The sequence below is a fragment of the Sorex fumeus genome, unplaced genomic scaffold (assembly GCF_029834395.1).
Source record: "Sorex fumeus unplaced genomic scaffold, SorFum_2.1 ptg000061l, whole genome shotgun sequence".
Classification (NCBI taxonomy): domain Eukaryota; kingdom Metazoa; phylum Chordata; class Mammalia; order Eulipotyphla; family Soricidae; genus Sorex; species Sorex fumeus.
The window spans coordinates 15,406,100-15,432,822 of record NW_026606118.1 but is presented as its reverse complement, the minus strand read 5'-3'; the positions used below and the strand labels follow the sequence as shown (position 1 = coordinate 15,432,822).

The 26,723-nt window shown below is 46.8% G+C and overlaps 1 protein-coding gene across 1 annotated transcript in view; it reads left to right on the top strand.

Annotated features, from left to right (window-relative positions):
• The window catches only part of UST (uronyl 2-sulfotransferase), a 377,271-nt gene that overhangs the window by 308,184 nt on the left and 42,364 nt on the right, over window positions 1-26,723 (top strand). The window contains exons 6-7 of the mRNA XM_056126193.1: window positions 4,982-5,079; window positions 8,608-8,765. Coding sequence (XP_055982168.1) covers window positions 4,982-5,079; window positions 8,608-8,765 — 256 coding nt within the window. The remainder of the gene's footprint in view (window positions 1-4,981; window positions 5,080-8,607; window positions 8,766-26,723) is intronic.

The window sequence follows — 26,723 nt, the reverse complement described above, 5'->3', positions numbered from 1 at the left end:
GAGTAATTCTTATGGACACTTTGTCTCTAAGTTCCTTTTTTTTTTTTTTTTTGCTTTTAGAACTTTGCAAGTGAGTCTTGTTACTGTGTTTGGCATATCAAATACATCACGGGTAGCTTGCCAGGCTTTGCCGTGAGGGCAAGATACTCTTGGTAGCTTGCCAGGCTCACTGAGAGAGGCGGAGGAATCGAACTCGGATTGGTCATCTTGGCCAAGTGCAAGGCAAATGCCCTACCCGCTGTGCTATCGCTCCGGCCCCTAAGTTTCTTCTTTAATCATACTGCTTTCAGAATTCTGTCTCTGTCTCTTACTTTTGTTTTTCTGAGTACAGTGTGTCTTGGAGCTTTTCTATTTGACTGTTTTCTCTGGGACCTTCTCAGGCCTCTTGGATCTGGGTGCCTGCAATCCTCAACTCTGGGAAATTCCTATTTATGATGTCTTTTGACTGGTGGTTCGTCATTGAATTTGCCTTCCTCTTCCTCAGGGACTCTAGTGATGATTGTATATTCCTCTTAAACTTATCCCATGGTTTTCTAGTGTGTTGTTCATGTCTTTTCACATTTGTTCCCGTCATCTGTTGTTTACTAATGGCTTCCTGCATCTTATCTTGGAGTTCACCCATCTTTCCCTTGGCTGCCGTTACTCTACTGCTGCCCAGAATCATTCTGTTGGGTTTTGTACTTTCACCTATCACTCCTCATTTCTGTCAAGGTTCCAGTGGGACCTTCTGTGCTCTTATTTTTCAACTCATTGAGTTTGGTGGACTTTCCGGGTGACTTCCTGTCATGTTTCCTGTGCGCTGAGGGAGAGTGTTTGCAGTTCATCCCACTGGGAGTCTCTGAGGGAGTGAGCTGAGTGTCACCTTCTCCTTCCTGGTCAGCCCCTCACCCGGTGGCACGAGGTAGAAGTGTTTTCAGCATAAGGTGTAATGGGTAGAGCTGTCACGTGGCCACTTAAGTGGCCATACAATTGAGGATACAAACAAGTCTGAGCAGAATTATGGGTGCAGGGTGTGGGTGTGGGCCTGGATGATTGAATGAGCAGCAGAGGCTCTAACATACCAAGAGAGTTCTCTGTTGTGATGGACACAGTCAGGCGTGGAGGCTATCAACCAGGCAGAAGGGGAAGGAATCCACTTCCCATCCCACTAAGGCTCTGGGGATGTCGGCCAAGAGGTTAACCTCACCTGGAAGGTTGAGTGAGAACACAGTGTGTCTGAGATGCAGGTGCAGGCCTGCTGAGGTGGCCAAGGTCAGGCCTGAGACTCATCGTCTTTGATTTATATCCTTGTATTTCCCCTTACCAGGTTGTGGTCTAGAGCATTCATCAAACTAATGGGCTCCAAGGGAATGCTGAATCCCCGTCCCCTCCCCGAGATAGGCCTTGACCTTAGAACTAGTAAAGGTGCTCCCTAAACTCCCGGTTCTCACCTTGTCTTTGTTCCTGCTCTCCGGATGTTTCTCTTCCTCACCACTCCCCAGCCCTGCCCCGAGCTGAGGCCCCGGGCCAGATGGCTGAGGGTCATATCTGGGCTGCAGGGCTTTTTGGCTTTTGTTTTCTCTCCTTTATGACTTCTCTGGTTTATTATTATTATTATTATTATTATTATTATTATTATTATTAGTGAATCACCATGAGGTACTGTTACATACTTAGAAACTTCCTTTGTGTTTCAGTCATACAATGATTGGGTACCCATTCTCCACCAGTACCCATTCTCCACCACCAGTGATCCCAGTATCCCTCACCCCACCCTATCAACCTCCCCACCCCGCCTCTGTGGCAGGGCATTCCCTTTTATTTCTCTCTCTCTCCTTTTGGGTGTTGTGGTCTGCAATAGAGGTATTGAGTGGCCATCATGTTGGGTTTATAGTCTATTTTCGGCAGCTCCTAACCCGAGCGTGTCCTCCTAGCAACCTTTACTTAGTATTCCCTTCTCTCTCTGAGCTGCCTTTTCCCCCAGAATGTGAGGCATGAAATTTGCATGTAAGTGGATCAACATGGAAAATATCATGTTAAGTGAAATGAGTCAGAAAGAGAGGAACAGACACAGAAAGATTGCACTCATCTGGGAAATACAAAGTAACAGAATGGGAGACTAACACCCACGAATAGTAGAGATAAGGACCAGGAAGTTTGCCCTACGGCCTTCTGTGGTTTTTTCATGCCTTTAGTGACCCTACCTTTTCCTGGCCTGGGCAGTATGTTGGAGGGCACTTTTTGTTCCTGGACACTTTTCCTTACTTAACGGATCCCAGATGCCCAGAATCAGGGAGTCTTGATTAGAAACTTGGTGTTTCCTGATGCTTGGCCCTCCTGCAAATGCAGCTCCCCATGGAGAGACAGTGGGGAGAGAATATATTCCTGGATACTCCCTGAAACACCATCATTTCACTGGTTTTTTTGGCGGGAAGGTGGGGGTGGGGGACCCCTCTGGGGAGAGCGTCTCCTGCTTCTCTCAACACAAACCCTGGCCGGAAATCCCAGCACTCTGCAGCTCCCCCGGCCCCTCCCAGGGTGCGGTGCCACCCTGGGATATCAAAGTTTATCTCTGCTGCCTCAGACCTAGCCCTAGGAGGACGCTGAAGCCCAGAGGCCATGGCAGGGAGGCCCAAGCACCCTCACGGCCAGGCTGTCCCCTCCCCTAAGTGAGAATCCCCTTCTCAGTCTCCAATACTGAAAGGAAGCTGTATCACTCGAAAGATCAAACACTTCAAACCTGAACACAGTGAAAATTCAATGTATATGTTTCCAGCTTCTTTTGTGTTGAGCACCACAGCAATTTTCACACTGATATTTTTGTTCATCTAAAATTTCACCAGAGGGCTGGAGCAATAGATAGTACAGTGGGTAGGGTGTTTCCCTTGCACATGGTCAGCCCGGGTTCAATTCTCAACATCCCATTTGGTCCCCCAAGCACTGTTCGGAGTAATTCCTGAGTACAAAGCCAGGAGTAACCCCTGTGCATTTCTGGGTGTGACCCAAAAAGCAAAAACAAAACAAACTAATAATAATAAAAAAATAAATAAAAATTTTTAAAAAATGAAATTTCACCAAATCTCCCCGTGGCTACCAAATATGCCAAATACCAGTAACAATGATGGGTCTCATTCTCCTAAAGAGCCGTGAATATAATCTCAGGGCTAGGATGAAAGAGACGTTACTGGGGCCTGCTCGAGGCAATCGACGATTAACAGGATGATGAAATGAAAAAATGAAATGAAATTTCACCAGGAACGTGTTTTCTGGGCAGGACTTCCAGAAGATCCTTCCCAAGTGTCAAGCATTTCACTGTAGGAATGTCTCATAACTCCTCTGGTCATCAAGCAACATAGTTAACATTTCTATTCTGTTATATTTTGTGATAATAAAGCAGGTAGTACTGACCCATGTGCAAACCCATGCGTTTGTATGTTTGTGTACTCTCCAGTTCTCATGCATTTTCTCACAAGATGAGACACTCTGAGCCACCCTTGACTTGACATGGGGATGACTGGATTTTGTTTGCTTCTAGAATGTTCTCACAGAACCATGTACCCCACAGTAGACTCAAGGACTTAGCTAGAGTGTGTTTGCTGCCGAATCTGTTTATTCCTGTTGAATTTGCTGTGGCAGGTGTGTGATGTATTGACTCGGTACTAAAGTGGACTTTTCAAGAATAATTAAGCATTGGCCCCAATTTTATTAAATACGGAGCCACTCAATTTGACTATGTGGCCTGTTTTTAGGCACAGTTAGTCAGCCTTGCCGGCATTATCTATAGGGAAACATGCCCTTGTGGATGGATTTGATGCAGAGTTGGTGCTTTTTTCTCCTTGGACATGGTTAAGAACAGGCACATCTTCCCTGGAATATTCTGTGGTCACTCTTGGTGAAAGTCGGTTTTTTAGCCCTTCTCATTCCACATTTACCAGTCAATGAACAGCACCACCATGACCAACTTCCTCAAGGCTGTAGTAGCACTGTAGCACTGTCCTCCCATTGTTCATTGATTTGCTCGAGCGGGCACCAGTAACGTCTCCATTGTGAGACTTGTTGTTACTGTTTTTGGCATACTGAATACATCATGGGTAGCTTGCCAGGCTTTGCCCTGCAGGTGGGATACTTTCAGCATCTTGCCGGGCTCTCCGAGAGGGACAGAGGAATTGAACCCAGGTCAGCCGTATGCAAGGCAAATGTCCTACCCACTGTGCTACTAGTGGTGAATAAATTTAAGTAGTAAATTTAATGTATCAGTTCAGACCATGATTTGGTATTAGGACGCATATCTGAAACTTAAATAAATTATGGGTACAATATCACTTCATAAACACTTTTGAAACAGAGAAAATCAGCAGGGAAGGCAACTGTTTCCCTCCAAGTGGGAGAAAAAACACAAACACACCCTTCAATCCTCATAAAGCATTGGAAATTGCTGTACGGGAGACATTATTGCGCAGCTCAAATCTGGACTATCGATTTCCCAACTGTACCAGCCCCTGTGTGATGGCTGTAGATATTTATTGGACAAATAGGTACACAGGGAAACATATTTCTACAGAGTTGGCCATATAGGGAACTCTGTTCAAGTCAGAATGAATGTAGACTTTATTGAACAAATATTTGTTAAGTGCCAGCTGTATACTTCTAACTGCTGGACTACCACAGCCTATGGCGTGGGAGATCTGTGTTCAAGAGTTCTGTGACTCAACTGAGACTTCAGACCACTGGAAGATACAAAGCTGCCTTATTCTCCACAGAACAGGCTTGCTCAGCAGTAGCTGGACCATCTGTGCGCCTGCCCAGTGGAACAGGGTGGCTTGAGGCCGAAAGAAAGTGAGGTCCAGCACTTGTGTCCAGGCAGTCCACTGACTGCCGCCCACCTGCTCCAGGCCCGCCCGTGAGGAGACGGGAGAATCCAGGAGGATTTCAGGCTCTCGTGGGTGCATGGATGTTGCGTAAGAGGCCAGGGAACATCTCACTGTTGTGTTTTCTCTCCTAGGACATCAACGAGTGCATTCTCGAGAACTATCCCGAGTGCTCCAACCCCAGGTTATTTTACATCATCCCATACTTCTGTGGACAACATCCCAGATGCAGGTAACACTGAAAGGCGTGTTGCGTGGGTGTAGGTAGAGAACAGTGAGCAGGGGCCTGCCCGGCCTGTTCTGGGTATCTTCTGGGTCCCTCATCCCCTGACTTAGTGGAACTTACTATGTTGCTATATTGACTGATAATCTTGAAAGATCAAGATTGTTTTTGGAGACGTGAGGTCCCACAGAGAGAGGCCTTGGAGGCAGTCCATTAAGTGGTGCTGTTGAAGGGCCAATGATATCCTCCTCCTGTGCCGAGGACACACCCGACCAGATGGTACCAACCAGAGCAGCAAGCACCCAGCCTGCCCCCCACCACAACTGAACATTTTCAACAACTGTCCGAAAGCTGCCCCTCCCATCCCAGGCTCCACACTCTCTCCTGAGACATTTCCTTTCTTTAATAGAAGGAAGGTTGTTCCCGGTCCCAATTATGAATCTCCTGAGCATTACCATCAGTCACTCCTGAGAACAGGGCCAGGAATAGGCCCTGTACTATAGGGTGTGGACCCAACCTCCCCACATAAAAAATGATAACAACACAATAACAACAACAATAATAATAGAAGACAACATGCTTTTCTGTGACCATCCCTCAGCTTCAGTTGATTGTGAGGCCCTTTTAAAAAGGCTTATGGTGGAGAGATAGTACAGGGGGTAAGGCACTTGCCTTGCATGGAGCTGACCTTGCATGGTTCAATCCCCAGCACTGCCTTTGGGACCATCTGCACCACCAGGAATGATCCCTGAGCACAGAGCCAAGAGTAAGCCCTGAGCATGGCCAGCTGTGGCCCCCAAGCCCTAAATGAAGAAAAAGGGGCTGACTCAGAGAGTAAAACCCTCAGAGTGGAGTCTACCCACTTCTTGCCTCCAATTTCCTTGAGGCACTTCATAGGAACCCTGTCTTGGAACTGGGGTTCTGGTGTCTCTACCTTGTCAGGTGATTTTGGCCCAGGTTAAGGTGAAATTTCTCATACCAGACCAAACTGGAGCCCCAGGAAGGGATGGCAGGAACAATGAATGTGCTCTTGGCTTGGTGAGAAGTAAGTTCTCTTCCCATTGAAAGATTTGCTTGAAATGGAAGTGACATTTTGCCCAAAGGTGACTCTGATGAGAAGGTCAGATATGTTCCTAAAGATTTGGGGGAGAGATGACTGTTTCCACACCAAAGTGCATTCCTGGAACCGTTTTGCGTCAGGAGTTATTGGTGCGTCATGAACATGTGTGTTGCTCTTTCATGGTTTGGTCAGATTTGCCACAGCACCGGCCTGTTTGATGTTGCAACTCATCACTTAGAATGATCTATATTCTGCGTCATCCTAAACTTCCTGAGCTCAGGAGTCTCCCGCATCCTCGCCCCCTTCATAAACACTGATTCAAGTTCAGAATTTCGGATGATGGCCAGTTCAGAGGCCAGTTGATTTACCGTCACCACCACTATGATTCACTTTTTATCACCATCAAGATATTTATTCCCCCTGGGCTGGAGCCATAGGACAGTGGGGAGAGCACTGGCCTTGCACACAGCCAACCCAGGTTCAATCCCCAGCATCCCATATAATCCCCGGAATACCACTAGGAATAATTCCTGAGTAGTGCAGAGCCAGGAGTAACCCATGAGCATTGCCAGGTGTGACCCAGAAAACAAACTCCAAAAAAGGTTTGTATTCCCCCCAAAATTCCCCTACCTCCCTCACATCTTTTTAAATATTCTGGATTTCCCGAAGCTGGAGAAATAGTACAGTGAGTAGGGCACTTGCCTAGCACGCAGCCAAGCCAGGTTCAATCCTCAGCATCCCATATGGTCTCCAGAAAACTGCCTGGAGAAATTCCTGTGTAGGGCAGAGTCAGGAGTAATCCCTAAGCATCACCGGGTGTGCCCCTGAAACCAAACCAAAAAAAAATAAAGATAGTTGTTCCCCCAAACATGCCTTTAACTCCCTCACATTTTTTAAAAATTCTGGATTCCCTAGGACTGGAGCAATAATACAGTGGGTAAGGCATTTGCCTTGCACATGGCTGACCCGGGTTCAATACCTGGTATTCCATATGGTCCCTGAAGCACCACTAGGAGTAATTCCTGAGTACAGAGCCAAGAGTAACCCCTGAGCATTGCTGGGTGTGACCTAAAAGGAAAAAAAAATATTCTGGATTCCCTAATCTCGGTAGCATCCTCATGACCACTTGTTGTGGCCTTCACACCACAACTTTCAGTACTCAAGATCCCACCCATGACTACATGTCTGTGAGTTGAAAATGGTGCGTGATGACAATTTTCAAAAAGCCAGTCCTCACTTGCCCATCCCTCCCCCACCTACCTAAATGCTAAGCACACTTCCTGGATATCCATGCCGGGCTTGGCCCTAAGAGCTGCCCTCAGAGATAAGAAACAAAGGTTGCTTTCCTTCCCTAACTATTGGAGGGAAGGATGGGGCCGAGCGTGGGCTATACCTGGTGAACTTTTTATGTCTGTTTAGTTTATGTTTGGATGGGTTTGAGACCCCATGGGCAGGACTCATGGATTACTCTGGGCTGACACTTGAGGTTACCCTTGGAAGTCCTCGGGAACCATAAATAGTACCCTGGATTCACTGGGTTTGATCACATTCAAGGCACATGCCTTAACTCAATAGTACCTCTCTGGCCCTTTAAAGTCTTTAAATTCTTTAAAATAATAAACTGATGTGTAGAAATGACATGACATTAGTTTTCATTTCTACAGAAATACTTTCAATAGAATTGTGTCAGTAAGTTGCATGCTTTAATATTTTCTTTTTTTAAAAAATTTTATTTGCTTTGTTTTTGTTTGGGGAGTCACACCCAGCAGTGCTCAGGGCTTACTCCTAGCTCTGCACTCAGGAATCACTCTTGGAGGACTCAGGGGACCATATGGGTGGCGAGGATTGAGCCCAGGTCAGCTGTGCACAAAGCAAACACCCTATCCACTGTCCTATCACTCCTATCAGACCTGGCATGCATGATGCCCTCCCTGAATTTGCTCCCTGGCCCTGCAGTGTCCTCTGAACATGGCTGGAACCATCAGCTCCTCACCACAGTGCCCTAAACTTCAAACTATCCAGCCCTCACAGCAGGGTGAGCCATTCCAGGGATTGGTCCCTGGATCGCCAGCCCCAAGGGAGACCACCTGAAAACTCCATCAAATTACACCTTCATCAGTGTTTGTTTCAGCACATGCTTCACATATGTTCAGTGCATGCACTGCATCCTGGGCAATTACCAGTGCCCCCAGGAAACTGGTCTTTGCTGGGAGCACCTATGCCCTGGGTATTCTTCTCTCAACACGTGCCAAGGCAGATGCATCAGGTTCAAGGCTGTGGGCTGGACCCTCAACCCAGGTGAGAGGGGACAGAAGTGTGGAGGCCCCAGCAGCAGGGAACATTCCCCCGATGGAAGAAAGATCAGTTTGAGTGAGGGGGAAGGGAGGGGAAAAGCACCAAGCTTTCAGTGTGCATGGCTGCCGTGTCGCGAGTCTTTGATTGACACATCACCTCTCTCTCTCTCTCTCTCCATCCAGGGAGCCTGGCGAGTGGGCGCTCGAAAGAGCCAAGCTGAACGTCAACGAAAACTTCCTGCTTGTGGGCATTCTGGAGGAGCTGGAAGATGTGCTGCTTTTACTGGAAAGATTTTTACCTCATTACTTCAAGGGTGTGCTCGGGATTTACAAAGACCCAGGTAGCTCGGTCTGCAGGCCGGCCCCCTACACTGTCTCTCCCAAACAGGGTCAAGCACGTCAGGGTGTAAAATCACCTCTTGGGTTCATTGGGGAAAGTTCCCCCCGGGTTGGTTTAACAGGCGAGACTGGCCTTGCAAACCCCGCGTGTCCGGTTCGAACACAGCACGCTGTGCCATCAGGCTTCCGTGGCTGTGACTCTGCTCCCAGCAGAGTGTGGCTGTGGTTCCGTCTCTCCCTCTGGAGCGCGGAATTGGCAGCTTCTCCCCTTGGCTTTGGCCTGAGCACAATTTGGAGGAACCAGTGAGCAACTTTGTACACAGCCGGTGAGGGAAACGTGTCCACTGACACGCAAGCTCTGAGGTTCCAGATCCCGGGAAAGAAGAGGTGGGGGAGCATGCAGTTTTTTTGTTCTACCCACCTGAGGTGGGCTGGAGCAATAGCACAGCAGATAGGGCGTTTTTTGCTTTGCATGCGGCCGATCCAGGTTCTATTCCTCCGCCCCTCTCGGAGAACCCGGCAAGCTACCGAGAGTATCCCACCGGCACAGCAGAGCCTGGCAAGCTCCCCGTGGCGTATTCGATATGCCAAAAACAGTAACAACAAGTCTCACAATGGAGATGTTACTGGTGCCCGCTCGAGCAAATCCATGAACAAGGGAGGACAGTGCTACAGTGCAGTGCTACCCACCACCCGAGGCAGGGTACAGGGAAGCAATTGCCAGGGTCGAGTGCAGTGTCCCGGGCATAATTGCTTCCCAGAATTCGTCGTTTGCTTTTCTCATTATTTTTTTCTAGCCTGAGAGGCCACTGCTGGGCTCGGTCCGGGTCTCTCTATTCTCCCTCCCTGTTTGTGGTTCCTGCTTTGTAGTCCCGACTTGGGAGAGGCCTTCTAGAAATGCAGAGCAGGTGGGAAGCTTGTTTTGCTCCCTGTCGCACCCCCAGCCGGCACACCTGCGCGCCTGCATCCTGGGCAGGGATCAATATCACCCCACACACATACTGGAAAGCTGGTCTCTGCTGGGAACCCGCACACCTGCACTCGGGGCAACCCTGCCACTGCCTGTGACTGGCTTGAGGCAGACAGCTGGCTTGTGTTTGGACCCCCCAGCTCCCCCCACACACACACTCAGGCAATGCCACGAGCCTGCACCCAGGGGTATCAAGGAACACCACATCTGCCTTGCAAGTGCGTCTCTTTTAGCAGGAAATGGGGTAGGAAGAGTCAGAAGCAGCATCAACCCTACAGAGGTGGGTTTTGAGACTAGGGCTTCCTTTCAGCAGGTAGGGTGTTTGCCTTTCACGCGGCCGACCCGGGTTCGATTCCCAGCATCTCATATGGTCTCCCAAGCACCGCCAGGAGTAATTCCTGAATGCAGAGCCAGGAGTAACCCCTGAGCATTGCCGGTTGTGACCCAAAAACCAAAAAAAAAGGCAATTTGAGGATTTGAAGAGCTTTGTTCTGATCACTTTCCTGCTAAGCCAGCATAATAACTCTGGTCTTTGGGCCAGGCTCTTCGAAGAAAGATTCCCATGATTCTGCGTCCTCTCTCCTATTGGCTTTGTCTTTTGTGCATGCATACATACCACACACAAAACATCCTCCCTCACACACACACATACCAAACAACATGCAGAGACATGCCAAACACACACATGCCACTAATATTCCACACAAAAACTTTTCATATGCATGTACATATTACAGGCTGGAGCGATAGCACAGCGGGTAGGGTGTTTGCCTTGCACGTGGCCAACCTGGCCGACCCGAGTTCGATTCTTCTGCCCCTCTCGGAGAGCCTGGCAAGCTACCGAGAGTATCTCGTCCTCACTGCAAAGCCTGGCAAGCTACCCGTGACGTATTCGATATGCCAAACACAGTAACAAGTCTCACAATGGAGACGTTACTGGGCCCGCTTGAGTAAGTTGATGAACAATGGGAGGACAGTGCTACAGTACATATTACTTGCACGCCAACTATGCACATATATTTGCCACACCACACTCCAACATTCCCACACGTGTGTATGCACACATATAAACACCAAACACCACACACATGCATAATATATGTACTACACACATGGACAACACACATATACAACATACAGCAGCACACTCTACACATGCATGCATGCACACCACACCTGGGCCCCATCCAACACTGAAAGGGCTTAGTGTGGCACAGGAAAGTCAAGACTATAACCCAGTAATCCAGCACTCAGAAATTCAGTACCTGAGCATGACTAGTGTTTAATTTGTTTGGTGTTGTTTATTTGATTTGGGGGGCATTCCCAGCAGTGCTCAGGACTTATTCTTGGCTCTGCACTCGGGAATTACTCCTGGCAGTGCTTGGGAGGCCATATCGGATGCTGGATACTAAACCCAGGGTGGCCCTGAGGAAGTGCCCTACCCTTTTTTTTTTTTTTTTGCCCAGGCCCCTAGTGGCTAAATACTTTGAGTAATACCCTAAGCTAAACCCCTCAGCCCTGCAAGTACCCTGCACCCTGAGTGTCTTCGCTAATCGCTGCCGAGTTCTGGGGTGCCCTGGGCATCACCTTAGGAGATTCCCCTCGGGGAACATTGCAGGGCAGCTTCTCAGACCCCTGGCAAGAGGATTCCCTGCAGTTTCCACGTGGCTGCAAATTGGGGCGTTTGTGCCAAGCAAGTCAGAGAGGGCAGGCAAGCCCCCTAAGCCATTTCTTGCCAGAACCTACTACCTCCATCACTTTAATCTCAATCCATAGACGTCGGCCAATTGAAAGGGTTGCTCTGCCTTTATAAGGGAATTTTATAACTGAGCAGAACAGAGAGTAGAAAGCAGAAAGCTTCTCACGGGAGACCCCGGAGACCTCAAGGCCCTATGTCCTTGAGAATGCGTTCACCAAGAGTTAGAGGGAGAGGAAGGCGCCTCGGGTCATTTTTCCTAGGTGCTTGTCCTAAGAAATTATTTTTATAACTGCAAGTGTAAGCTGAGTTTTAGTAGTCTCACTCTCTCCCAAGCACTGTAGCACTGTCCTCCCATTGTTCATCGATTTGCTTGAGCAAACACCAGTAAGTCTCCATTGTGAGACTTGTTGTTACTGTTTTTGGCATATCGAATATGCCACCGGGAGCTTGCCAGGCTCTGCTGTGTGGGCGGGATACTCTCAGTAGCTTGCCCGGTTCTCTAAAGGGATGGAGGAATCGAACCCGGGTCAGCCGTATACAAGGCCCTACCCGCTGTGCTATAAATATTCTCCATCAATCTCATCACTGGAGAAAAGCTACTGGCAGCGATGCCTTGTTGAAGAGCTGGTTGAAAATGGTGATCTCCATTAGACAATCGGGCCGTGACTTGCTCTTAATTGGGATTATTTTCAGTCATCCTAACCCATCGATCTGAATTTCAGTAACTCACACACGAGGAGAATGCATAACTGCCGGGAGCAGTAACCTGACTCTTGTCCACTCCTTGTAGTTCCTGTGTCTCATCTCCAATTTCTAGTCTTTACAAACGTGTCTCTGCGTTCTGAGGAGAGCCCTTTATCATATCACAGGAAATGCTGATATCCATCAGAGGAAAGAAAAATCAGTTTCACAATTTGGATAAGCAGGAAAGTGTGGGCAGCATTTCTCGGCAGTTGGGGATATACGATGAGCAAATACCTTGGCTTAAACTTTCTGGAAACTTACCCGCCACCTGGGCAGGGCTTTGAACTAGGGAGAAGCAAGACTCCTACGGGATTACTAAGGAGAGCCATCTCCACAGTCTCATTTTATTGATTAATTGCCATGGCCTGAATGGAATTTTTTTTTTCCTTTTTGGGCCACACCCAGCAATGCTCAGGGTTTGCACTCCTGGCTTTGCACTCAGGAGTTACTCCTGGCAGTGCTCAGGAGACCATATGGTGTGCCAGGGATCGAACCCGGGTCGGCCGTGTGCAAGGCAAATGCCCTACCCGCTGTGCTATCGGTCCGGCCCCAAAGGGATTGTTTTTTTAATATCACTTTCTTTTCTTTCATTATTTGCATATAGGACTTTTGGGTATTGATTTTGTAATCTGCCACTTTACAAATCTATTGTTTCTAGGCACTTTTCGGTAGAGACTTTAGGGTTGTCTAAGTATAGTATTCTGTCAACTGCAAAAAGTGAGAGCTTGACTTCTTCCTTTCCTATCTGGATGCCCTTAATGAAATGGTAGCACAGCGGGTAGGGCGTTCGCCTTACAAGCGGCCAACATGGCCGACCCAATTTCGATTCCTCCGCCCCTCTCGGAGAGCCCGGCCAGCTACTGAGAGTATTCGATATGCCAGACACAGTAACAACAAAGTCTCCAATGGAGACGTTACTGGGCCTGCTCGAGCAAATCGACGATCAACGGGAGGGCCTTTAATGGACACCTTAATGGACACCTACACTGGACAAGAACTGAGTATTAATAGTAGGTAGCACTGTAGCACTGTCCTCCCGTTGTTCATCAATTTCCTCGAGCGGGCACCAGTAATGTCTCCATTGTGAGATTTGTTGTTACTGATATATATATGATAACCTTTCAGTATCTGTTTTGCAAACCACAACAACCGAAAGGAGAGAGACAGACAGACAGACAGAGAGAAGAAAAGTGTCTACCATAGAAGCAGTCTGTGGGGTGGGATGGGGCAAGAAGTGGGGGTTGATGGGGGGTAACTAGGGACCCTTGTGCTGGGAAATTAAACTGGTGGAGGGGTGGGTGTTGGAACACTGTATGACTGAAACCCAATCATGAACAGCTTTGTCCATCTCACAGTGATTCAATTTAAAAAATCATTTTAAAAAAACAACGAATAAAAAAATATTGCTATGACCTGTGTTATATGCGAGAGGCATGAGTCACTGGAAAAACGGACTTATTTGCCTTGCCTGCAACCACCCATTCCAGTTCTATCCCCAGCATCACCCATGGCCTCCAAGCACTGCCAGGAGTGACCCTGAGCACAGAACAAGGAGGAGCTCTTGAGCACTGACTGGAGTGACCCAGTTCCCCCTCTGCAGTGAGAAACAGATGTCATCCCAGAGAAACTGAGAGACCCAGCCCCACTGTGGAAGGGCGGGGCAGAACTCACATGTGTCTGAACCCTGAGCGTTCCTTGCCCTGATGAATACTTTTCTGTTTATGCCCTTCAAAACTCACATGCTGTGTACTATCAGTGTGTTTCTCCATCATAACTTCCTCCTTTTTATTGGCTGGGGGAGGACTTTGGGACCACACCCAACAGGCTCAGGGCGTACTCCAGGCTCTGTGCTCAAGGATCACTCCTGGCGGGTCTCTGAGGACCAGATGGGTTGTAGGGAATTGAACCTGTGTCTGCTTGCGTGCAAGGCAAGTGCCTTAGAAACGGCACCATCTGTCCAAGGCAAGCGCCTCACTCTCTGTTCAGCCCCTTACATCATAATTTTATTAGGAGTTTAAAAAGGGATAAAGCGATATTTAGGCCAAAAGAAATTAGAGGCTAAAAGAACTACACATGTGGATTAAAGACAGAGACATCTGAATTTGTGATAGCAACATCCGGCCTGTAAGTTTGTGGCTGGTCTGGTTCAATAGCGCCACCTAGCCGTCAAGTGGGGAAACTGCAAGATACAGTGTTAATCTTCCTCAGTCCTGGGAACTTGAACGTTCGTGTTTCTTCATCGTTTTGTTTGTGTTTTCAATGCTTTCTTAAATTTGTGAATAGTTGATCGCGTTGGAGATCTACTAAGGTAGTTACTTACATTAGTGTTTTATTTTTCAACGTGTTCCCATCACAAGTGTGAGCCATGAAACCACAGAAGAGAGTCAGCTAGACTTGTATAAGGGAAATCTGACCACAAGCAAAGGATTGGAGGATTGAAGCTCATTCCTAAACAGCGTGTTTGGTCTTTGGTCCGGAGGAGAGGATGCTGTTTCTACTGGAGTGTCTTTAGAAACAGTTGCTACCTAAATGTCTCTCTAAACAACTGTAACCATGAAGATTTGGTTCTGTAGGTACTCCAGGGTTAGGCAAAGGGGGGGGGGGGGGGGGTTGGGATTAGAAAGAGTTTTGCTGCTAAGAAGCCAGCAGGCTGGAAGGTGGCAGACTCCTGGCCTCAAAGGAACCATCTGTGTCTGCACAGTTCCTAGGAAACTACCCGTGGAGAGGACGTGCAGAGTGAAGGAAGGGGCAAGGGACTGACTCAGCATCTGCTCCCGCCTCCGCCCTAGTGAAGTGCTGGAGACAGCTACCGCCACTCACGCCCTCTGCTGGTGACCTCGAGCCCTGCTCCAGACATATATGCACCTTAATCACCAACACTTTTTTTTTTTTCTTTTTGGTGTTTGTTCTTGTTTTGGGACAGTAATTTTCAGTCCTGAGGAGTCACTTCTGATCTGTACTGGGAGTCATTCCCAGCTGTACTTAGGGGTCTTTGGGTGCTGAGGGGTCAAACGTGGGCCTCTCCCACACAGCCCATTGCCTCTCTCCCCTGCCCTTGTTTGTTCTTTTGGAGGATTCATCTTTTATTATTTTATTCATCTTGGTAATAAAACTCAGTCTCAGAAGCAGACAGCCTGGGTTTTCTCCACTCACAGTTGTATTACCTAAGCAAAGGTCTAACCCCCTAAGTCTCCAGTTTCTCCTTAGGACAAAAACTCTTTTTTTTTTCTCACAGGACTGGATCTCTTCTTAGCATTTAAATAAAATGAATCAGTACTCATTGCTCATAGATAGATAGATAGATAGATAGATAGATATAGTGGTGGTACTGGGATCACAGACAGTAAGGCTACCAGGATCCTGCTTGGCACCAGTGGGACAGCAGAAATTTGATTACATGACCATATATATTTGCAAGGTTGAAAGACAGGTACTCATAGGAACTGTGCTATTCCTCTAAACCACATCTTTCTTCTTTTTTATTGATTTGTTTTATTTATTTTTAATTTTATTGAATCACCATGAGATAGTTATAAGCTTTCATGTTTGAGTTACACTCACACAATGATCAAACACCCATCCCTCCGTCAGTACACATTCCCCACCACCAATATCCCTGGTACAACCCTCCTTTCCCACGCTCCCTCTGCCTCCATAGCGGCCAGTACTCTCTCTCTACTTTTGAGCATTATGGTTTGCAATACAGACCCTGAGAGGTCATCATGCTTGGTCCTTTATCTACTTTCTGCACACATCTCCCATCCTGACCGATTCCTCCAGCCATCCTTTTCTTAGTGATCCCTTCTCTATTCCAGCTGCCTTCTCCCCTTTGCTCATGAGGTAGGCTTCCAGCTATGGAGCAATCTATCTGTCCCATGTATATACTGTCCTTAGGTGTCAGCCTTATGTTATGTAGTTTTATACTCCACAAATGAGTGCAGTCCTTCTATGTCTGTCCGTCTCTTTCTGACTCATTTCACTTAGCATGATACTCTCCATGTCTATCCATTTATAAGCAAAGTTTATGACTTCATCTCTCCTGACAGCTGCATAGTATTCCATTGTGTAGAGGGACCAAAGTTTCTTTTTCTTTTTTTAAATTTTTATTAGTGAAACACCATGTGGTACAGTTGTAGACTTACAAATTTTTGTGCTTGAGTTTCAATTATACAATGTTCAAGTACCCATCCCTCCACCAGTGTCCATTTTCCACCACCACTGATCCCAGTATCCCTCCTACCCTCCATCCCCTTCATCCCACCCTGCCTCTGTGTCAGGGCATTCCCTTTTGTTCTCTCTCTCCTTTGGGGTGCTGTGGTTTGCGAAAGAGGCATTGAGTCGCAATCATGTTCAGTCTGTAGTCTACTTTCAGCATGCATCTCCCATCCTGGGAGAATCCTCCCAACACCCTTTATTTGGTGCTCTCATCTCTATCTGAGCTGCCTTTTCCCCCAGCATGTGCAGCTGGCCTCCAAGCCATGGAATGAACCTTCTTGTGCTTATCTCAGCTATTCTTGGGTGTTAGTCTCCCATTTTGTTACTTTATGTTCCCCAGATGAATGCAATCTTTCTATGTCTGTCCCTCTTTTTCTGACTCATTTCGCTTAGCATGATATTTTTTATGTAGTACCACTTGTATGACTTCATCTTCATCTTCATCTTTCCTAACAGCTACATAGTACTCCATTGTGTAGATGTACCAAAGTTTCTTTAATCAGTCATCTGTTCGTGGGCATTCAGGTTTCTTCCAGTTTCTGGCTATTGTAAAGAGTGCTGCAATGAACAAACAAGTGCAGATGTCACTTCGACTATACTTTTTTGCCTCTCTGGGATATATTCCCAGAAGTGGTATGGCTGAGTCAAATGGGAGCTCAATTTCTAATTTTTTGAGAATTGTCCACACTGTTTTCCAAAAGGGCTGAACCCCTTCAGGTCGGTATTCCCACCAGCAGTGTAGGAGGGTCCCTTTCTCGACACATCTGCACCAACACCGGTTGCTTTTGTTATTTTGGATGTGGGCCAGTCTCTGTGGTGTGAGGTGATATCTCATTGTTGTTTTGATCTGCATCTCCCTGATGATTAGTGATGTAGAACATTTTCTCATGTGCCTTTTTGCCATTTGGATTTCTTCTTTGAGAAAGTTTCTGTTCATTTTGTCACCCCATTTTTTGATGGAGTTGGATGTTTTCTTCTTGTGGAGTTCAACCAGTACTTTGCATATCCTTGATATCAACCTCTTGTCAGATGTGTATTGGGCGAATATCCTTTCCCATTCTGTAGACTGTCCTGTATTTTGGTCACTGTTTCTTTTGAGGTGCAGAAGCTTCTTAGTTTAAGATAGTCCTATTTGTCTACCTCTGTTTTCAGTTGCTGGGCCAGTGGTGTGTCATCTTTGAAGATACCGTTCACTTCAATGATGTGGAGGGTTTTGCCAACCTTGTCTTCAATGTACCTTATGGATTCCAGTCTGATGTTGAGGTCTTTAATCCAGTTTGATCTTACTTTTGTACATGGTATTAGGCAGAGATCTGAGCCCATTTTTTTGCATGGAGCCCTCCAGTTTTGCCAGCACAATTTGTTCAAGAGGCTTTCCTTGCTCCACTTCACATTTCTTGCTCCCTTGTCAGGACCAAAGTTTCTTTAACCAGTCATCTATTCTAGGGCACTTGGGTTATTTCCAGATTCTGGCTATTGTAAACAGTGCTGCAATGAACATATAGGTACAGATGTCATTTCTACTGTGCTTTTTTGCATCCTCGGGATATATTCCCAGAAGTGGTATTGTAGGGTCATATGGAAACTCAACTTCTAGTTTTTGAAGGACTGTCCATATTGTTTTCAAGAAAGGCTGGACTAGTGGGCATTCCCACCAACAGTGAAAAAGAGGACACAAACTTTTAAAGACACCAGCAGTACATTACCTATTTACAGTGCTGTAGTGGATGGACCTCACTGAACTTCGCGTAAAGCTGTTAATTCAAGGGTTATCGGATAAGTGCATTACACTTAGCTGGTAGCAGAGAGATGAGGAAGGTAATGACAAACCTTGACTTATTGCATCAGATGCTGCTAACTTATGACTGAGAAAATAGTGTGCCTCTTAAAACATCATATTTGTGATTTAGGAGGAGGGAAACAGGATGTCTGACCCATGCCTTCTTTCTGAAACAATCTTAGGCAATACGTTTTACAGTGTTTACTGAAAACATTGCTACCATCAGTTGCTCAGGAGCTGAAAGACATCACACAAGTCACTGGGACTTTTTGTAAAATCATGTTTTAATGCCTTAACTATTACCATAAATGTCAGACATTTGTGATTTCAGTTTTGGGTTTTGGGGGTTTTTTGTTTTGTTTTGTTTTTTATGCGGTGCCAGGAATGAACTCAGAGCCTCAGTATGTAATATACCTCCCAGCTCTGTCCCCTCCCTAAGACCACCAACTGCTGATAAGTAATCAGGACCAATTACCATTAACTTGTGTTGAATGTTGGGTTCTTTTTTCAGAATTCTGTGAATCGTGCTATTTAGTAAAGATAGAATGAATGTTCGGGAATTTAGAGGCGTTTAATTTAGGACGCAAGAATCAGTTTTTGGTTTTCCAAAAACGGGCAGAGATGCAGGCTTCTGCAGGCTGTGGATGCATTCAACGTTGTCCAGCAGGTGGCGCTGTCTCTCCATGCGCTCAAGGCAGTGCCTCTGATTTGAAGTTAAGGTCAAGTTTGAACGCAGATACCCAACTATGCCCAATTTGGAGCCTGAAATTGGGATTCTGATTATCAAAAAGGTTCCAAACACAAATTTTGACTATAATAGTTCAAACTGTCTTTTGTGAAAGCAACTGGGGAGAGAGGGAAGACAGAGCTTTGCAAACAATAAGTGGATTAGAGAATATTTCGTGGACACAGAGATAGTGCAAGGGTTAGACTTTGTGTGAGACCATCCAGTTCAAATGGTCCCCTGAGCACCTCCAAGAGTGGCCCTGAGCACAGAACTAGTAATAGGCCCTGATCACTGCCTGCAGTGCCAAAAACCCGTATATGAGTGTGTGCGTTGGGGTGTGTGTGTGTTTGTGTGTGTGTGTGTATATCTTAGTTGGAGCACAATTATATACATACTTATATATGTTAATATGCATAATTTTGTTCCACTGAATTCAAATAAAGCATTTTGAAACTTCATAAAGATATAACCATTGAGGTGGAACACTTTAGATGACTGTAGGAATCAAAGTTTTTATGCGACTCAATTATCACTTATAAAAAGACAGCCTGTTTTGCTATGTTCACCTGTTATCATTCTTCTTCATAAAAACTTGGCTTTTTCCAGTTGGGTCCTCTGCTTAGATTCTAATAATATTAGCACCAGGTTGTGTGCATGTGTGCACAAATGTAAATAAATACATTTATTCCTACTGTAACAGTTAAGCCCATAGGATTCTGTGATCCTATCTGAGTGAATAGTCCTGGACACAAAACCCACGAACAGTTCCTAATCATTTGCATACCCATTCATTCCACTTATAAGGCATTTTTTGGTTTGGTTTTATTTGGGGGCCACACTTGGTAGTGCTCAGGGGTTACTTCTGGCTCTGCACTCAGGAATTACTCCTAGCAGTGCTTAGGGGACCATATGGGATGCCAGAGACTGAACCCGGGTCCACTGAGTGCATGGTAAACACCCTATTCACTGTACTATTGCTCCGGCCCCATGAAGTTTTTTTTTTCTGGATGATATCATTCGATTCTCACATGAATCTACTGTAGAAAGTGAGGAAGATGAATAGTCTGTCTCATTTTCCAAACAAGGAGCCATAGATTCAAAGAAATTGAGCAACTGGTCCAGTTCGCCAGGTGCTGAGTGATAGCTGACAGTCAAGCTTGTCTCTCCTGAACCTCCCAGATGCCATAAACCTGCGACCTTCTGCAGAGGCGTCGTATCTAAGCGCTGATTTGGCAGCTAGTAGAACCGTATTCAGCACGCAGAGAGAATGCTGCATTTGCAGGAAGGAGCTTCAAAATCAAATCTGAGCTAGTAGAGATCAATTCTGAGATAGTCACGTGCATCTGCCTTGCACATGTACTGACCCGGGTTCATTTGGGTCCGGGAGACTCCAAAGCACAGACAGGTGACCCCAGTAGCCCCTGGCACCACAGGGTTGGACCATCACCATATCCCTGGCCAAGAATCTCCAGGAGAAGCCCCGGGGATGCCCTCCCCCAAGTAAAAAATAATAAAACAAAATCTAGTGATGGTTTCTAGTCAATAAGTGGGTTCACTGAGGAATGTTGAGTTCAGACATCCTACATCATTCGGCTATGATCCTAAGAATTTTTTTTTTAATAAATTCATGTATCAGTAGCTGGTCCCTTGCTTGTGGATCTGGATTTGGTAGGTTGAGTAGCACAAGACTCTTCCAGCCACCTCTAAACACTAGCTCGGAAAGCATATAGCTGCTCCAGCTTTCAGAGAAGGAAAGCGTTTATCATTATCATCCTGTGTGCATATGTTTGTAAGTGAGCTCATAGGCAATTAGGAGTCTTAGGGGAAATGAACCCCATAAACCATCGATAGTTTTATTCAGCTTACAGAACTATCAGTTTCTGACAATAATTCAACCTCTGGGTAAACTTCATTGATTGTATGAAAATTTAAAGTACAGCATATATTAATATATATAATCTAGTTTTAGCTCTTATTATTTTATTGAAAAGAATACCTTCTGTGAATAATCACTGTCACTGTCACTGTCCTCCCGTTGTTCATCAATTTGCTTGAGCAGGCCCAGTAACGTCTCCATTGTGAGACTTGTTGTTACGGTTTTTGGCATATCGAATACATCTCAGGGAGCTTGCCAGGCTTTGCTGTGCAGGCAAAATGCTCTCAGTAGCTTGCCGGGCTCTCCAAGAGGGGCGGAGGAATCGAACCTGGGTCAGCCGGGTGGGCCACATGCAAGACAAACATCCTATCTGCTGTGCTATCGTTCCAGCTTATGAATGATACTACTTTTAAATATATTTTTACTTGCTTTTCTTTTTTATTTTTGTGTAGGGGTCTGGGGTCACACTCATAATTGCTCAGAAGGTGCTCCTAGCTCTGTGCTCAGGGCTCAGTCCTGACAGTACTTTCTTCGGCCCACCACATGCAGGCTGGGGGTGACTTCTAGCAAGTTCCTCACCCCTGTGTCATCTCCCCACCTGGCTCGTGCCCACGGATCTCCTGAAAGAGAACAGCACCTCCAATTTTTACCATTTCAGGTTCTAGATGTTGATTTTCTAATGATAACTTGCCCCCACATTTCTCATGTAAAATTGTTTCTCCTCTGAGATTGCCGCTGGGAGTCCCCGCAAGGGCAACCCAAAAACATGCTGGAAACAACCCAAGAACGCAGCGCCTGGTGGAGGAGCCTGCAGGAGGTGGAAAGACAAAGCAATCATGGGTTCCACTCCCCTGCGTAGCTCCCAAACACAAAGCGGGGAGTAGACTTGAACCCGGCTAGGTGTGCACCCCCCCCCCAAAAAGGTGGTAAAACCAAAATCTGACCCAGTGAGGCAGGGCAACAGTTCTGTGTCAGAAGAGACTGGCTCTAGAGGTAGCCCCAGTATTACAGCAGATGGGGATTGGGGGGAGGAGGGGAGAGGAAGAGGTGTTAGGGGAAGAAACGAAATGGGGCAGGCTGGCAGGGGTGAGGGTGCGGAGGGACTCACAGTGTGAGAAACAGGGGGGTCAGAGGGACTCAGCCCTTCCCCCTTCGTGGCAATTCTTCATGCCCAGACCCCCCCGCCCGGGAATCAAGTCTCTGCTCCATCCTTGTGGTACCAACCCGGATCTGACTCACGCCTGCCAAGGATGCCAGAGGGCTGGGCCACCTCGCCTTTCCTCTACCCCCCTGCCAAGCCCGGCCACCGCCCAAGGTCCCTCACTTCTTAGCAGTGCATTAGAATGACTGCCAGAGGTGGGGGGGGGGGGGGAGGGGGACCCTGGCACTCCCTTCTTGGCTCTGCAGCCAATATCCAGCTGCCCTCAACTTGGTCACCGCTCGCGCCTTGAACTGTCCACCAGGGGGCGCACCTCGCACCTTCGTTCTCTTGCCCTCCTTTGCCCACTCTTGCAGGACACTCTTGATCCTTCTGACTCCCGTCCCACCCGCCCCCTCCGACTCATTCCCCACGCCTCCTCCGGCACCACACTCCCAGGGGAACATCTCTTGAGTCCCCACCCTCATAATCTGGAGAGCCCCAGAGATGCCCCCAGAGCAAGGCGTGGGGGTTGGTTGGGGGTTGTGGTCCCAGTTTTCTCTCTGTGATTCATTTCCCTCAGGGAAATGCTGGCTGCGCTGGGTGGCCGTATCAGCATTCTTGTGAGTCTGGAGGTAAATTTCTCCTGCTTTTGAACTTCATCTCTGTTGCTTGGATAAGTTTCTCGTGGGACTTGGCCATAATCTGCTTTGCGTGGAGTAAGAGTGTTACTAAGGGGTGGAATTAGTCACCAAAATGTCCGTTCTGGGGCTTTCCTTGGTAACTTGGCAGAGCTGAAACGGTTCCAAAACTTGAGCAAAGACCTGACCCCCGATGGGCTGTTGACCTCTCTAGGGGACAGGAATGGGATATGATAGTAGATTGTGTGCCTTGCATGTGTGAAACCCTGGGTTTTATCCTCTGCCTTGCAAATAAAAGGATGTATGGACAGGCAGGCAGATAGATGGGTGATTGGATAGATGGATGGATGGATGGATGGATGGATGGATGGATGGATGGATGGACGGACGGACATACCTACATAGATTGATTGATTGATAAGTTACCCTGTGAACTTCCTGTTTAAAGTATGAACCACCAAGGTCTTTTCCTCTCAGGAGATTATTGCAGTGGTATGGAAAGAGCATTAGACAGGATTTCTGTTTCCTTAGCCCAGGGTCTTGTTTCGCTGACATTCTTGGCACCAAAGTATACCCCCAGCTAGGCTGAAGTACAATTCTGACCCATTTTGCATGACTCAACACTTTACAAAGGAAACATCTATTTGTGTTCAGCTAAATCTTTTTCAAATGAAAACGCCGTTCCCTGGTCTGTGCCTTTTTTAAAAAAATAACTCAGACGTAGGACATCCTCACTTTGCACTTCTTGCCAGTGGTATGAATTAAGGAAGAAACACGTAAAAAGTACAAAGATATCTGTGCCCAGAACATTGCTGAGTTTTGTTGGAGTGGTGGTTGTTGGTGGTGGTGTGCATTTTCTACTGAGCTATATTAAGCAAATTGTCTAGAAACCCACAGAGAAAACCAGCATAGTTCCCACTGATGAGAACTGGAACATTCTTGTTGGAAGAGAGTTTCAGATATTCTCCTGGAAAAATATCATTTCTTGCCATATGCTTCTAGATTCTTCTATTGCTTTATAGCCAACACTGCTGGAGGTGTTCTTAGAATTTCATCACTCTGGATTTTTACTATAAGTTACTTATTAATGTGTGGATATAAGTAAACAACCAAATAGTACAAAAGAACATCTGAGAAGTAACAGTTCCAACTCTCCCACCCTAAAGTCTGATTATGCAGAGGCAAATGCTCTCAGTACAGATGGTTCTTCTGAAAGTTTCAATGTTTCTGCGTAGGCTGCTACTTTTAGATTTAATTTAGTTGTAACATTAGTTCTCACTGTCTTTACTTCTGCCTCCTCCCGGCATCCCATCTTCTTTAAATGACCTACATTTTAGATACATAGTTCCTGTGTCCAAAACTGTAAGGATGCTTTTATTCTCTGCTGATCCAAGTAGTCACTGTCACTGTCCTCCCGTTGTTCATCGCTTTGCTCGAGCAGGCACCAGTAACGTCTCCATTGTGAGACTTTTTGTTACTGTTTTTGGCATATCAAATACGCCATTGGTCGTTTGCCAGCCTCTGCCATGCGGGTGCAATACCCTCAGAAGCTTGTCGGGCTCTCCGAGAAGGACGGAGGAATTGAACCCGGGTCAGCAGCGTGCAAGGCAAATGCCTACCCGCTGTGCTATTGCTCCAGCCCGACCCAAGTAGTATGCTGTCATTTTATATTCCATTTCACAGCTGATTGTTTTTCATAAAATGTATTACTGCCTTGATGGATTTATTTGTACAAATAACACATTCATGCATTCTTGGATCTTTGTATCAATATTCAAATTCTTTTCAGTATTAGGGCTGGAGAGATAGCACAGTGGGGAGGGCGTTTGCCTTGCACGCGACCGACCCGAGTTCGATTCCCAGCATCCCATATGGTCCCCCGAGTACTGCCAGGAATAATTCCTGAGTGCATGAGCCGGGAGTAACCCCTGTGCATCGTCAGGTGTGACCCGAAAAGCAAAAAAAAAAAAATTCTTTTCAGTATTGTTATGAGAAAAGTCTAGCAGTTCTGTCTCTTCCTACCCCCGACCCCTCTCCCTCCCCGCTCTGCCCTGAAGACCCTTTCCTCTTTTCCACCCAGGGCTCTCACCTTCTTCGGCACTGGGCTGGTTGCTCGCAGCCCTTTTGCAATGTCTCTTTGGCATGTTTGCATGCTGGATCCCTGGGTCTTGGATCCTCTGAGTCCTGTTTCTTGACTGAATGACTCACACTGTTCAAAGACAATCCCAAGTTTTCAAAGGTACTTGGGAGGTGGCGACTTCTCTGAGTCACTGAGTGTCTGAGACGCTCCCTGTCATTTGCTCGTTTGTCTGGGCTCAGATTTCTCCCTTCATGCATTCCATTTCCCACTTTGTTGTCTCTGACATTCTTACCCTCCCTCTGTCTCTCTCCTGGGCTTCCCTTTTTCCTCTTGTGAAACTTTATAGCTGGGTGCCAAGTTCTCAGAAGATCATTTCGGGATCATTAAAACTCATCTCTTCCATGTCTGGGAATTCTATTTATCTCATCTCTTCATCCAGCAACTTTTCATCTCATTTCTGGAAGAGTTGGAGCCCTAAGTCCCCTTTTTATGTCTCTCCTTGCTGTCCTCCCTTAATTTCCACCTTTTTGTCTTTGATCCCATGAGTTTCTCGATTTGAATTCTTATTATGCTGTTGAATATTCTCTTTCTTAAAACAATAAGCCTTCTTTCACATAAGATTTTGTTCTTATTCATTGACTGCAACCATAAGTCTCTGAAGATTAGAGATTTGTTTTTAAAAAAACGTTTGCATCCATTTTTTGCATTGCCTCTGTTTGATCAAGGTCGCTTTTCACTGTTAGTTAGGGCCTCTCCAGTCTGAAGGAGTCCCTCTGGGGAGGTTAGGGAGAGTTTTATCTCAGAGTGAGTCACTGTGAGCTCCCTGGCTTTGTGGGGTCCGTGGAAGCTGACCAACTAGAAGTTTTACTGGGGAAAGAAAAACATTTGTTCAGGATTGTAGGTCTGTTTCCTGGAGTTTGTTCTCCACTGAGGAATTCTCCAAGCAGACACTTGGAGGCTGGCGGGGTGAGTTGGTTAGGGAAGTAGCTGCTGGAGTGGGAATGGTGTGTGTGTGTGTGTGTGTGTGTATCTGTTGTGTGTGCATGCACACACAAGTGTTTGTGTGTTTGTGTGCACATGCATGTGTGTGTGAATGTGGGGTGTGGCGTGTGTGTGCACACATGCATGTGTTCAAATGTGTGTATATGTTGTGTGTGCGTACACACACAAGTGTTTGTGTGCACATGCATATGTGTGTGAATGTGGGGTGTGTGTGTACATGCATGCACGTATGCAAATGTATGTGCTGTGTATGTGTGTGTTTGTGTGTGTACTCACACACAAGTGTTCGTGTATGTGTTTGTGTGCATGTGTGTGTGAATGTGGTGTGTGGCATGTGTACAAATATGTGTATGTGTTGTGTGTGCATGTGTGTGCATGCACACACAAGTGTTTGTGTATGTGTTTGTGCGCACATGCATGTGTGTGTGTGAATGTGGGTGTGGCGCGCGTGTGTGTGGGGTGTGTGTGTGTGTGTGTGTGTGTGTGTGTGTGTGTGTGTGTAGGGCACCTTTCCCCTGAATTGCTCTTACTTGGGGCCCCATTCCCTCTGCTCACCTTGGTGTTGGCACACAGTCTGGAGCCTCTTTGGGGATCTTGGGAGACGAGTCTTCAGCTGTCTGCTCGAAGCAATGTGTGTGCCCCTGGAGAGTGGGGGTGGGTGGGGAAGGCTGAGGGGCTTGGGAACCCTCCGCTTGACCCAGGCTGCCAGCCTTGTGCCCAGCCTTTCCATCTGGATACCTGGGCTTTGTCTCCATTTCTCACTGGGAGGGGGAAGCTGTGCAGGGGATTTTGCAGCCCTTACATGGACCATCCCATGCCCCTTTCGGATACATCAGTTACACCCCCAAGCCCTTTTGTCCCTCGACAGCTGGTGAGGATGCTTTTCTGCTCATCACCACCCTTTCCCCATCTGGTGACCCAACCAATCTCTTCTAAAGTGATTCTCCCTGATTGTCATTTTATATGGGGGGAGGGGCACCCACTATTCTTGGCCAACTGGGCTCGTGGTTTGATGTAAGGACCTCAGGATGCTCAGGACCTGTGGGGTAAGAAATACCTGGACCACCACAATGGTGCTGGGGACCACC